The sequence below is a fragment of the Ciconia boyciana genome, chromosome 17, assembly GCF_034638445.1.
Source record: "Ciconia boyciana chromosome 17, ASM3463844v1, whole genome shotgun sequence".
Lineage (NCBI taxonomy): Eukaryota > Metazoa > Chordata > Aves > Ciconiiformes > Ciconiidae > Ciconia > Ciconia boyciana.
In genome coordinates this window covers 10,177,651-10,191,005 of record NC_132950.1, presented here as the reverse complement: position 1 = coordinate 10,191,005, position 13,355 = coordinate 10,177,651, and the positions used below count along the sequence as shown (strand labels likewise).

The 13,355-nt window shown below is 36.0% G+C and overlaps 1 protein-coding gene across 13 annotated transcripts in view; it reads left to right on the top strand.

The window, feature by feature from the left end:
* BCAS3 (BCAS3 microtubule associated cell migration factor) overlaps positions 1-13,355 on the top strand; it is a 375,222-nt gene that overhangs the window by 66,389 nt on the left and 295,478 nt on the right. For all 13 annotated transcript variants that reach the window (XM_072882059.1, XM_072882067.1, XM_072882058.1 and 10 more), the window contains exons 10-12: positions 3,211-3,287; positions 5,091-5,174; positions 11,605-11,775. In XM_072882059.1, the coding sequence (XP_072738160.1) occupies positions 3,211-3,287; positions 5,091-5,174; positions 11,605-11,775 (332 nt within the window). The remainder of the gene's footprint in view (positions 1-3,210; positions 3,288-5,090; positions 5,175-11,604; positions 11,776-13,355) is intronic.

Genomic DNA, 13,355 nt, shown 5'->3' with positions numbered 1-13,355 from the left:
TGGTAGATGATGTTCTGCTGACTCCAGCTGTTTTTTTGGAAAGCAGAAAAACAATTTGCTTTTCCTTCCCATAAAGTATAACCCTTTGTTTATCCTTGTACTGCTGCAAGTTTCCAAAATGCAGAGACTTGCAAAGAAAAGAAAGGGAGGAAATAGCTCTTTTTTTACGCTGTTTTTCATATCGGAGAGTAGAGTTTAGTACCGCGTTGAATTGTTGACCTCTGCGGAGGTTATTATTAGCGTTGGCTGATTTGTGTGTGGAGCTGTGTCTGATTGACTGAGTCCTGTTCATGGAACAAACTACCGACAGTGGGGTTGGGGAAGGCATTTGCAGGTTTTCTAAGATAACTTTACACTTTTTATTTGATTAATTTTTTATTTGAAGAACAATACTTTTTGCAGTTCGTAATTTACTTCAGTTCACTGAAGTAATTGAGAACAGCTCCCTTTTCCAAGCAAGATGTTTCTTTTTGTTATGGGTTGTTGAATTGCTTGGGGTTCGTCATTACGGTGCATCTGTTGGCTCATACTCCTTTTGTTTTCTGCTGCAAGGATGTTACGAGGTGCTTCCAGAGTTTGGGAAATGCAAGTGACTGCTTCTAAAGTCACTGTAGTGATTTATATGATGAGGGGTATCATCTGACAGCTTTTAATGATATATTTTATACATAAAAGGGAAGAAAAATAAATAAAGTTTGAGGGATCTGAGTGTCTTTACTGACCCAGGGAAGAATTGCTGAAGCAGAAGTCAGCATTAAAACCTTACTGGTCCTGATCTATAATGTCATCGGAAGAACACGTTTGTATTTACTACCTAGGGTTGTATTTACAACCTTTTTTTGCTTGCTTTTTCCTTAAGAGGCTCTGGCTACCCACATTTTATGCACTTCTGGAATGCAATAACAATTGTGGCATCATCTCTTCAGAATTCGTTTTCCTTCCTGAGATCAAGGCAGTGATAAGGTCTTACAAAATATTCACTTGGTTTTGTTTTCCTGGCCTGAGATGGATTTAATTGGATGAATTGCTGCTTTTCTCCTTCCATTGCTTTATGACCTTTGAAATAGCTTTCTACGATCTTTTGAATTTTGCAATACTCTTACCGCTCTTCTCTAAAAAAATGAAATAAGGAGCTGTTTATCTGAGACGGCATGAACAGTATAGCAGCGGTTTCTGCACGTGCCCAACGAAATGCCATCAAATGTGTCTTTAAGCGTTGTCAAATGTCAGTTTAAGCTTACACCTACGTACTGTAGTTAACACCCTCCCACGCACCTTTTTCACCATTTTGCAAGCCTTGAGAATAATGCCATTAAAGTTTTAAAAGCCTGCTGTCCTCACTAAATGTTCTGGACAATTTGGGGGCCTGTTCGAAAAGACCCTGATACTTGCAAAAAGAAGGCGGTGAATAGGTTTGCTTTTTCTCACTGTGGCTGGCAGATCAGTATCCAAGAGTCTGACACAAGAGACTTTGGGGAAATAGAAGCTTAGCTAGCTGTAATTTTTTTTTTTTTTAATATATGTGTTGCTTCTCAGAATGCAGTGTAGGATTTTCTGCAATAAATTGCCATTGTTGATTATATGTGTTCTTCAAAAATGCTGTTTGCCTGATCTCAGTGCTCCTTATGCCTGTGATACAGGATCAGCTAACCAGGGCTCCTTTAAATGAGACACACATGTCTATAAGTTTTTAAACGTTTTGTTTCTTGGCCAACCAGTGAGAGAATATGAATTACTGAATTGTCTGTATTAGCCTAAGAACTGATGAAAATGGAGATTAACCATTTGCTTGACAGTCCCCTCCTTCCCCTCATTCTCTCCCCCCTTATGCAATATTTCTTTTATATATATATATATATATTTTAGAACAGATTGAGGTCTAGTAAATGGCGTTATGCATGTGCCTGAAGGCCTTAGTTTACTAGCTTAAATTTGAACACTCGGGCTCAAATCTTGTTATCAGGACCCTAATCAGTAAGCAGTTTTGTGGCTTCATCCATATGTCTGAACTTCCAGGCTCTTACCTTGCCAAAGGATCCCACTGAAATCAGCCTGCTGGAACTACACAGCACGGCCGTTGACAGTGTCAGGGCTAGAATACTGAAGTTCGGATACGTCAGGAGGATTTGAGCGCTAAATACAGGCAAGGGTTACGTGTTGATGTAGAAAGAGCAGCCGTCCCCCCAAAAGAGCTTAATCTAAAATGACGAAAAACGAAGGAGGGGAAACAGGACTTGGAAATAGGACAGTAATAGCAATTAGGATGAGGGTCACCATGCTACTTTTAATTGTAGATTACTTAAGCTTTTCGTTTGTGTTTAAGCATTATCTAATTGTTTTCAATAATTTAAAAGTCTGTATTTTTAATTTTAATAGTTAATAGTGTGATATTCTTGGTTGTTGTTTTGGGGGGGATTTTTGTGGGTTTTTTTGTTTGTTTGTTTTTTGGTTTTGTTTGTTTGTTTTTAACTCAGAGTTTATATATTAAAATGCATTTAACATGGGCCTGATTCATTTTAAGCCTTGCCATATTTTCATTCACAGCTATTTTCAGTGGCTTTCTGTTATAGGTATTTTCACCTTTTAATCCTCAGGAATAGTTCTCTATTTTATGTTCATCTTGATGCGTGTGTGTATATATCTATTTTTAATGATAATATAAAGATAATGAAAAGGAGGTGACCGATGGAAAAATTGCCATTGATTTTAAAGGAAATAAAAATTCGCATACTGTGTAAAGTTAAGTGTGTGCAAAAGTATTTTGAGGGGCTAAGGACTTGTATATAGAATTATTAAAAACAAAACCAAAAGCACAATTCACCCTTTCATAGCACAAAAATCTAGAAGAGATTGAAGCTAACTGAAACTGTTGACCAATAGAAAGACATCAATCAAGTAAAATGAATTAAAATGTGAAGGTACAGAAGCAATCCAGTCAAACTTTTAAATATCCCACTCACCCCACTGTATCAAAATGGCATTAAAAAAATGCAAACATAAGGAGAAATGAGTATTTACACATAATTAACTGTTCAAAATAGCTTATCTAACCACAGTCTTATCTTTAGGAATAGAAATGCAAGCATTTACTGAGTGATATTAGCAATTGAAAGGTTTTTGTTTAGACTTTTTGTTTTCTTGGCAATAAAGAAAATTCTTTGTAAGAAGTCATTAAGATATTTCTTAATGTTGCCTTTTAAAACTTTTCAGGCTGCTATCCTTGCCCAGGGCCAAACATGAATCCTATTGCTCTTGGAAGCCGTTGGCTTGCTTATGCAGAAAATAAGGTAAGGAAAGGTTTAATTTCAAAAAATACTTCTCTCTGTTTCTAGATTTCATTCTGGTTTTTGTATATATGGGGGGAAAAAAGAAAAGAAAGTCTCAGAAAAAAGGTATGTGAAAAAGGTGATCTGTAAGAGGACTTTCATAGTGATGACAGACCTAATCTTTGACCCACACTGGTTGTGCTTTGGTATTCATATATGTCATATCTTTGCTCTGCACGTTTGATTTAAGCTCATGAACTTGGAAGGCATAAATATGTAAGTAGCGTAGGCAGAGAAGACAGCTATCAACATGTGTTTTCAGTGAGGTCACTCAATAATCAATCCCTTTTGCATTTTAAAAGTTTAAAGCACTTAATTATAGACACTTCTGAAAGGTAGGCAAGTAAGGTTTCCTAAATTCTGTTTGGGGAAACTGAGTCTGGACAGAGCCAGTGGGTTTGTCTGAAACAACACAGCAATACACTTTGTAGATTAGGAAATAGCATTAAAATGACCCTTTTTAACATCTTTGCTGAAAATGTTAGGCTCCAGGAAAAAAATGAAAATGTTGAAATAATTTTTCTTATATCTAGAGGCAGAAGAAGAAAACAGATCCCAAGCAAAGAAATGATCACACTTTTTACCCAGCCCTAGCCCAGAGAAGTGGTTGTGTATTTAAAGCTTGAAGTGTTTGAAAACTTTAAATTCAGCTTCTAATGCCTTATTTTTATTTCAAAGCAGATGTTTTTTCTCCTTTCCACCTGTGACTGGAATAGCAGTTTCTAGAGCTGAACCAGAAATTATCAGAGAGGCAGGCTTTAGAAATATATTTGTGTTACACCTTTTCAAGCACAACTGATTTCTCTCCAAACTCAGGCCTGCCTTTCCTTTAATGCAACGCCTATGTGGTTTTGTAAAACTTAACCAGTCAGCCTGGGATTTAAAAAGAACTGCTGCCAAAAATATAAGCCGCTGATCAGCAAAAGAATTATATCACAAAAGGAATTTAAATGGCTTGTGTATTCCCAGGTATATTCACTGTGGACTTCCCCTTTCTCCCTAGTTTAACTATTTTTGTTTAGATACTTAAATATAAGCAGGAAAGGAAAGCCTGTAGAAACAAATACATCTTACAGTGATTTTTAATTTTCTTTTAGCTAAAACAGTTAAACAGGCAACATGTTCTGTGTACAAGCAACAAATATCTATAGTTTTTTGCTGTTTTATTTAGTGAGAAGCAGAGATTCTGGGTTATGTTATGTATGAACATGTTAGGGTTCAAAGGCAAAACCTGCTTTTGTAGGTTGATGGCAGGTAGAAGAGTTTTGTTTTGATTTATTAATTTCGAAGGAAGGCAATACAGAGTAAACCCCCTGTCCATTCCTTTAATCTGTTAAGCATAAAGTTTAAAGTAGCTCTTTTCCTTTGTCATTTCTTTGCTTGCTAGTCACAAAAAGGAGGGGAAAGCCACACTCAGATTCTTAGAATGTCTGATATTTAATGTTACATATACATGGCTAAAGCTTTTGATTATATTTATTTAAATTTATTTGTGGTATTGCTGCCAGACCAAAAATCCCACCATTTCAAAGTTTATGAATTCTTAGTGACTACTCATCTTGTAATTGAAAACTGGAGTTGAGTAAGCGACAGTCTGGGTGGCACCCAGAAGATTATAAAAAGGGGTTAAGTGTCTCAGCAGGGCTTTTTGCTATTTGTAGGAAAAAACACACCACTGTACATGATAAATAAGAGCTATGGTAATGGGTTATGGGTTTGTGTAGTTTAATAGTAGTTACTTGGTTGCTGTCTGTCTTCTTGTAGCTGATCCGATGCCATCAATCCCGTGGTGGAGCCTGTGGAGACAACATTCAGTCTTACACTGCCACAGTCATTAGTGCTGCCAAAGTGAGTACATCATCTGCTGCTGGGAGAGGTTATCATGTAAGATAATTATTAGGTTTCCCTGCTGAATTGTACTGTGTGTCATCGCCCCCCCATTCACAAAAGAGGAAAACACAGTAAGAAACATGCTAGCATTAGCACCATGCATGTCCTGATCCTGCAAATCTCTGAGTAGCCATTGTTTTTCCCAAAGTATTCCTGTCCTTCTGAACAGATTTTTTTTTTACATTTTATTTATTGCAAACAGCTATTCATATTAGTGACCCCTGTTAGAGGTAAATTGTAGTAAAATGGATTTGTGTAGTGGCTGTTCATAATATTACAAGTTTACATGATTAGAAATCAACATTGTGAATTTTCAGTCTTTTAGCATCATGAAAACTGGCTTTACGAGTTCTTGGTGCTTTTTGGACTCAGTCACACTAGTATTATATGTTTTAATCTCTCTGAAGGATGACAGTGCAGTACTGGAGCTAATTAATTACCTAGCAGCTTTCTTTGAAGGTTAGAGTTTATTAATGACTGTTTACATATAGGTTCCATTGCCTGGTTTTCTTAGTTCAGATGACATTACAATATTCCTCTGTTTTCAGAGAAATGTCTGGGTTTTCATAGTATCAAAAGACGACCATGGCTTGGAAAAATCTTAAACGAGCCAAAGAGTATGCAGAACTGTTGTTTTACTATTTCACCCCCCCAGCTCCTTTCCTTGAGGACTTGCCTGCAACATTTTGCCAAGTAATTTCTTTTTCTCACACGCACACACACAAAGTGAATTTTGGCATTGTCTGGCAAACTTCGTGCTGATTACAAGCTTTCATTGTAACCACTAGCCTTTTCATTTCTGATATGCACAACAAAACAAATCTAATAATAGGAATTAAATGACAGCACAGAACAGAAAGCTCAGCGTCACTGAAGAAAACAACAGTTACAAGAACCCACAAAGAGAGACACAGGGCATGCCATCTCATGTAAAAACAAAACAAAAACAAACATATTCCATCAGTGTAGCTTTGGACACAATCTCACTGTGGCTGGAGGAGGAGAAAAATCACAGTTTTTTACATTGTTGAGGAGAACTTGAATTGCTCTTCTTCTGAAGACATCTGAAATTTGCGCTCTCTCTGCATACTTTCACCATCAGCAAAAAAAATAAAAACGAGGGAAAAGCTCCCCATACTCCTTCAATCTCAGTGTCATTAACATGTTTTTTATAGCACAGATGAGTTTGAAAAACCAACTGGCTTAGTGTGATCAGCCACAGTTATGATCAGATGTGGTAAAATCTTACAAACGGATCACTGTACTGCCAAAGCCAAGCCTAGTCATGACTGAAGAACAACAGGCCAAAGCTTTCTTAAACCTTATAATGATTGTCAAAGCATTCCAGTAGGCATTGAAGACTAAGCGCTATTCTGTCTAATTTTATTTCAACAGACTAAAAAATCTAAAAAAGGAGGACATCTGTTATAGCCCTTGCCCCCAAAAACCGTGGATAACTAGGTTTTAAAGCCAGTAAGGACCAAGATGATAACCTTACCTCCTGAGTAGTACTAGCCAAGGATCACAATCCAGAAATTCCTGCATTAGGCTGAACGTGTGCAAACACTGAAGTAGTGATGTCGCATCATGTGAATAGCTACTGAAGATAAAATGTGTTCATAATCATAGGAAAGAAAAAGATTGTTAGCCTCTGTATGGAGATAAAGTAATAGTGAAAGTTAGGAAAATGGATAATCATAAGGGCACAATCTCTATACTACTTTGTATTTTGTCTAGCACATTGCTTTTGCTCTTGACTGGCTGTTAGATGTTACTGTAATAGACAAGATTAATACTAATATACTTTTAAATATTTGCATGATTTGGTTCTTGAACATATCTCAGCCTTACTGTATTAATTTGTTATTAATGTCTGAGTGAGCAACACTAAATCTGAAATGTTTCATTTATTACTGATTTCAGTGAATCTTGGATTACTATCTAGCAAGTTTTCATCTCTGATAACTGAAATGCTGACTTTCTTGTTGGCAAATATATACTCCAAATATCTGTTGCTCTTTGTCCATCTCATTACCTCACCATAAACTTGACTCCCTGCTTAAATAAGTCTTCATTTATAAACCCCTACTGCTGTTATATCTTATCAGCCTGCAGTGGTTTGTAATTCATTTGCTTTGATCAGCAGAGGTATTAGCTTTTTTGAAAGTGGATGTCCTTTTCTGTTCCCTGCACTGCTGCTTTTTGGTTCAGAAGTGGTTCCATAAAAGTTCTTGTTCTGTCAGATTATCTTGGGTTACAGCCTTTTCTCTGTTTGGGTTCCAATTTCTTACTGAAGGAAGTGAAAGAACCTTCATAGAAAGGAGAAAGGTAAAGCTGAGAGCAAAGAGTAATTTCAACAGGGTCACTTTTGAGAATTACCTTTCAGATCCTCTGTAGAAGGTCTCAGTGGCAGTACAGAATATTTACTTTAATGGTATTCCCTTTGATGAGAAATGTTTTTGAATGTCCTGGTAGTGGACGATGGGTTTGTCCTCAGTGTGATGTACTGCTGGGTACTATGCTCGATGCAGCAAACAAATTTCCTCCTTAATCAAATAACTTAGGAGTCAGAAGCTCCCCCATTAACCGAGAATACCGAGGTCAAAATCGTGGTCATGTTGGAGTGTGTTGTTTACTGGTGCCAAAACTCTTGTTATTCTGGTAACATTATGAAGAATTCCTTTATGTCATCTTCCCCTTTGATTCATAATTCCTAGAAGGATTTTATTTTGAACACTGAACTCTTTCCTGTTTCTCCTTAGATGCATCTTGCAAGAGCATTGCTTTCTACTGTTGCTGGAAAAAACGCATGCATTTCTTTTTCCTAGCTCAGTCTCTTATTTTCATTTCCCCACATTTGTTTGGTGGCTTTCTGTCTGTCCATGTTCTAAAAAGCTTTGATAATTTCTGTAATTTGGCCAAGCGGAAAACTTCTGGAAATAGAAAATGTGTCAAGATTTCGATTTAGGTTAATGTTTAGCAAAGATAAAAATTGTTGGATTTGGAAAAATGAAAATGGTGTTCCTTATGGGATAAAGAATCTTTTCACTCCAGTTGAACAAAACCAGTAGAATGGACACAGCCTAATTTTCAGAATAAACCCCATTATTACTTAACAGTAGTAGTGATGGGACAATACGCAGGTGCTTGGTTTGAGATAAGCATCCAAATGCAAAGTTGCTTGTTATAATTATCCATATTTATCCATTTTGGATGCAGCAAGGAAGGGGACGTAGGAAGAGACATTCTTATGTCTCCATGCTTGGTTTTTTTGTACGTCTTGTTGAAGAGAGGTTTGGTCCCAACATGTCCCTGGGTGAGTCATGTTTCAACTCGCTCTCTTCAAGTGGTGCTCATGCAGACCTTCTCCATCATGATGTATTCCTAGCCGTCAAACTTGCCATGCTCTTTAAGATGGATTTCCTAATAGGTTTTCTTTCCTGTCCTCCCTCTTTTCAGAATACGGGCAAGAGCAGGAAAGTGAAACATCTTTGCGAAACATGAGCGTTTCAGCAAACATTTAGTTTGAACTTGAATCTGTAATTGATTGTATGTTCATTTTGTTCAAACTAACTGTGAGGCTTTCATATTGTTGATTACCAGGGCATATCTTTTTGATATCTCTTTCTGCTTTCTATAGATTTTTCACTTGTAAACAAATAAATCATGTGAAATGTATTTATTATGAGAAACAGGAACACTATATTGTTTTGTCACTAAAAGGATGTAAGACCTTTGCTGGAACAAACCAGCCTAACAGGCGCTGAATGATGCATTTTAATTTTCTCATCTAATTAAAGTTGTACTTATTTTTCAATTAAATGAGGTATGAGTGCATACATTTATTTTAATTAAATATATGTTTCTTTATATTTGAATGAATGTGAACAGTCTTATTTTTCAGTAGATAGGGTACCTGTGAGCATACAAATAATTTGTGTGCTTGCACAATGTGCATCATTGCTTACAAAAGGAGCTGGATTAAGTATTTTAATTTTATTTATACGAAAATTTCACTGAGTATGCACTGGCAGGTTCCCATCAATGACAAAGGAACTGGGACAGTGCAAACTTTAACCTATTTCGTTTAAAATGTATTTGGTCTGTCGAATGTCTAGCATCAAATTATAAACCAAGTTCCTCTCACCTCATAACTTCTTTAGTTGATTCTTTCTCCATATCTTTTAATCCTATGGTGGTAAAGTGATTTAGCAAAGGCTGCATCTGTTTTCTCTTGTTACCTGATAACTTCTTAATGAGTACTAACAGCTTATGTGAGAGCAAGGTCATTAGCTCTAATGGATGGAGGGGACAGCTGATATGGCATGGGAAAGGTTAAAGATTACCAGAGAAGTTTTTGCAAATATACACATAGCACAAAGAAGTAAGTGCCGTAATGGTTTTGCACTGATATTGCTGAGCTAATGGCCTCGGCCACATCTTTGTACACCTATTACTTCTCAGTAGTCCTGCAGTCACGGTCTGCTCTAACATGTAACGGTAATTCATTTTGCTAGATAAGCATGTTCATTTTTTTTCTAGAGAGCTATAAATTTATACTTGGCACTTTGTCATCCAGTTTCTCTAGTTATACTATTAAAGATATTTTCTAAAACAGGTCAATTACAATCTTGGTCTTTTAACTTGCATAGGTATTTTGCCATCTAGTACTTCTATACTGATTTCTTTTTCCTGCCGTATAAACTACCAGTGCATTTTATACGATTTTAACAGTTGGCCGGAAAACTGCCTCGTCAGTTTTTGTAAGGAAAGTGTCTGTTGAAATGCGTTCTTGTGATGGCATTGGATCTATTTTAGGTCTGTTCCTCGGATATCATTATCTGCTTCACATTACGTTTTTCAGTCTTCTGAATTTGCCACTGTTAAAATTTGTTTTATTCTCATTTGTCGTATTGGAGTATAAAAAGAAATAATAAGAAACAAATGGCAGGATATTACTAAAGACTTTAAACCCCAAAGACATTCCTATGATAAAGGCATGGCTCGATTTTAAGTGGTAGTATCTCCATTAGCATTAATGGGGTAAGTACATCAGCTGAGGCATCTCAGAGGTTAATCAGGCTTCCTGGCTAGATATTGCCATCAATACAGTGTGGCGCCTAATTCTGTTGGCCCTTCAGAGGTTTTCCTGACAACACACTAACAGACTTTGTGTAAGTCATTTCCTATGAATTATTAAAACAAACGTTTGGCTGCTAATTGATGAACACTAATGTGTTTTCTAATCACTGCAGTTTGAGATTTTAGCACTAAACAAAGCAGTTGCAATTGATTTGTGGCTGCTTCTTGGTTTCAGCTTGTGATCTGTACATTTTTTTTCCTTTTCAATTTAGCAGGCAGCTTAGCTTGTCTTTTTAGTTAAGAATTGGCTTGTTATAGTGTCACTCCATTCTGATCACTTTTGCTATTTCTTATTTATATTGCATAATAAATCTGCTCAATTCTTTATAGGCAAACAAGGCACAGTCCTTGATTCAAGGAGAAAATATTTAAAGTTGTAGTTTGGATTGTTGGTGTGGTGTGTTGTTTGTTTGTGGGTGTGCTTTTGGTTTTGTTTTGTTTTTTAAAACCTGTATCTCTCCTACTGTGTGTACTCTCCCACTTTCTCCAAATAAAATAACATTAAAACATTCTTCAGCATCTTTAGATAATAAGAGCTGGTGCAATGAATATGTTTGCAAACCCACGTCTGGAAAACATGCAGACTGTGGAAAGTCACATTATTTGTAATGGGGTACGTGTGTACTTTCTACAGAGTTACCCTTTCTAGTACCTTGAGGATGGCATTTTTAATTTTGCTGGGTTTGAGTCCCGTATTCAGTTTTAATGCTGCAAAAGGCATAATTGCTGAGAAACAAATGAATGTCTCTGTCATATCTACCAAAGGCCAAATTCCTTGTCTCTTGCACTTGTGCAGAAGACATAACTATTTCAGCATTAACCATTAGGGGCTGTAAGTATTTCTCTGGGTAACGCTGCCCTCCACACGCACCCGTCTTGGCTTCATCATTTGATTCTTCTAACTATCCATGCTCCCTACCTCTGGGAATAAGTAAATAACAAAGTTAAAGAAAGAAAAAACTGTAACTTGTAGACTACATTAAAATATTTCTTTTTTCAAGAATGTTTTGGAAGCATTTAATTCCAAAATAAAGGTGAATACTTCAAATTGATAGGATGCTAAATTTTTTCAAGATATTTCTGTTACATACAGCCTTTTGCAGTTTATAGGTCACTTAGAAAAACATTTGTTTTGTGTGCTTCTGGTGTGCGCAATCTGGTTATATTAATTGCGTTGAGAAAAAATTCAAGATAGATCCACAAAACAGCCCTAAACATTATTTATTGGTTCTCTTTCTTTTTATAGACGATAAAGACTGGACTTACAATGGTTGGGAAAGTAGTTACGCAGCTGACAGGGACGCTGCCTTCAGGAGCAACTGAAGAAGAAATTTTAGCTCATAGCAACATTCGTCGCAGTCCTCTGGTGCCTGGAATCATCACTATCATTGATACAGAGACAGTTGCAGAAGGGCAGGTAATAGTTTGCACAGAAACAGAATGTGCATTCATTTTCATGAAAATCTCAGGAAAATGTATTTTATGCTTTTGAAAATGAAAAATAGATGAAACTTCTGCTAGGTCAAAAACTTTTACAGACACCCACAGCTGTGATAAAGTCCTATTTGGGACTGAAATTAAGCCAAAATATATATTGTCCTTAGAACATATTTATGTGACACTTTGACAACATCAAGTGTGAAGTGTCACATTTTGTGTCTCTAACACTTGTTCATAATTGACATTGATTTATGCTGATCAGTTGAAATGTATATGTAGTCTGATTATATTTATTAATATATAACGTGGCTGGAAAATGTGATTGTCTAGAAATACGGTGAATTGTTGAATTCCACTTTAGAAAAGGTGATGAGTGAAGTCGGATATTAAGTATAAAAGCTTATAATTTTACCTAAATTTCAAAACTAAAATGTAATCAAGCATGATGCTGTTTTGTGAGGCATATGTACTGTTTTACTAATAACATACAGTACAGTGCGTCAGGCAAAATCATTTGTTGAAAAATCCATACCATTATCACACAAACTTTAAATTGGTGTTTTGTACTCTCTTTATGACAGAAGATATCCCTGTCTTTGTTTGTTTGTTTCTATCAAATCGTTTCATTTTTAAGTGTCTGGTTCTGGAATCAGTGTTTACGCAGGACTCCCATACACATCATTACTCTAACTATTTTGTAAATTTTTTTTCCTACTGTTCACATTTATTGAATTTAAAAAAAGAAAACACAATTTCTTTTTTCTTGTTTTCCCCTATCTTCATGATGCTTATTGCAGGTAAGTTAGTAAGGTATTAATGACAAATCAGTAGTCAAGCTATTTTCTTTTCTTACCTGAGAGGAAAATAAAATGTTTTACTTGACAACAAACAAAAGCCCCAGTATGCTGTTTGAGCTGTGGTTGTTCCTGAGAATTAGTTTTGGAAGTACTTAGGCAAGCAATGTTACATTGAAAGGGGATTGTTCATATAACATTATAGGCCTTTTCTTGCAAAGTTAAAAGAAAGATAAAAAGAGGAGAATGGAAAAAAGAAGGTATATTACTTAAGATCTTACAGAGTCAGGTCTTAAAATAAGTCTGTTTACCGTTGGGGTTTGTTTTTGTTTCCTGGAAAAAAAGGTCTTTTGGCTCTTCATATACTGCCAGAAAAAAAAGAAGAAAAATTTTGCTTCATAAATTTCTCATGAAGCCTTGTTTAATGCGGTCATTATTTCTGATGGTCATTGTCTGTGCTATGATTCTTCTGCATAGGCCTAGGGGAAAAAAATGATATATCTTAGGTTTTTAAGTCTTGTTATGTATGATTTAGAGGTTTTATGAACTTGTCCTCTGACCTTAACAATAGTAGGGAGCTATCAAGCCTAAAGGGCACTATGGAAAAGTAGTTGTAAAAATGATAACGCTTGCCTTGTCCAAATACTGCTGCTGTAACATAAATAAGCCATCAGTTCTAGTAAAATAATTTTTGTCTTGAATCTCCAGGGAGGGAGGCTCTAAGTTAGATATCTTAATTGTATGTCTTGCATTCATATTTTTG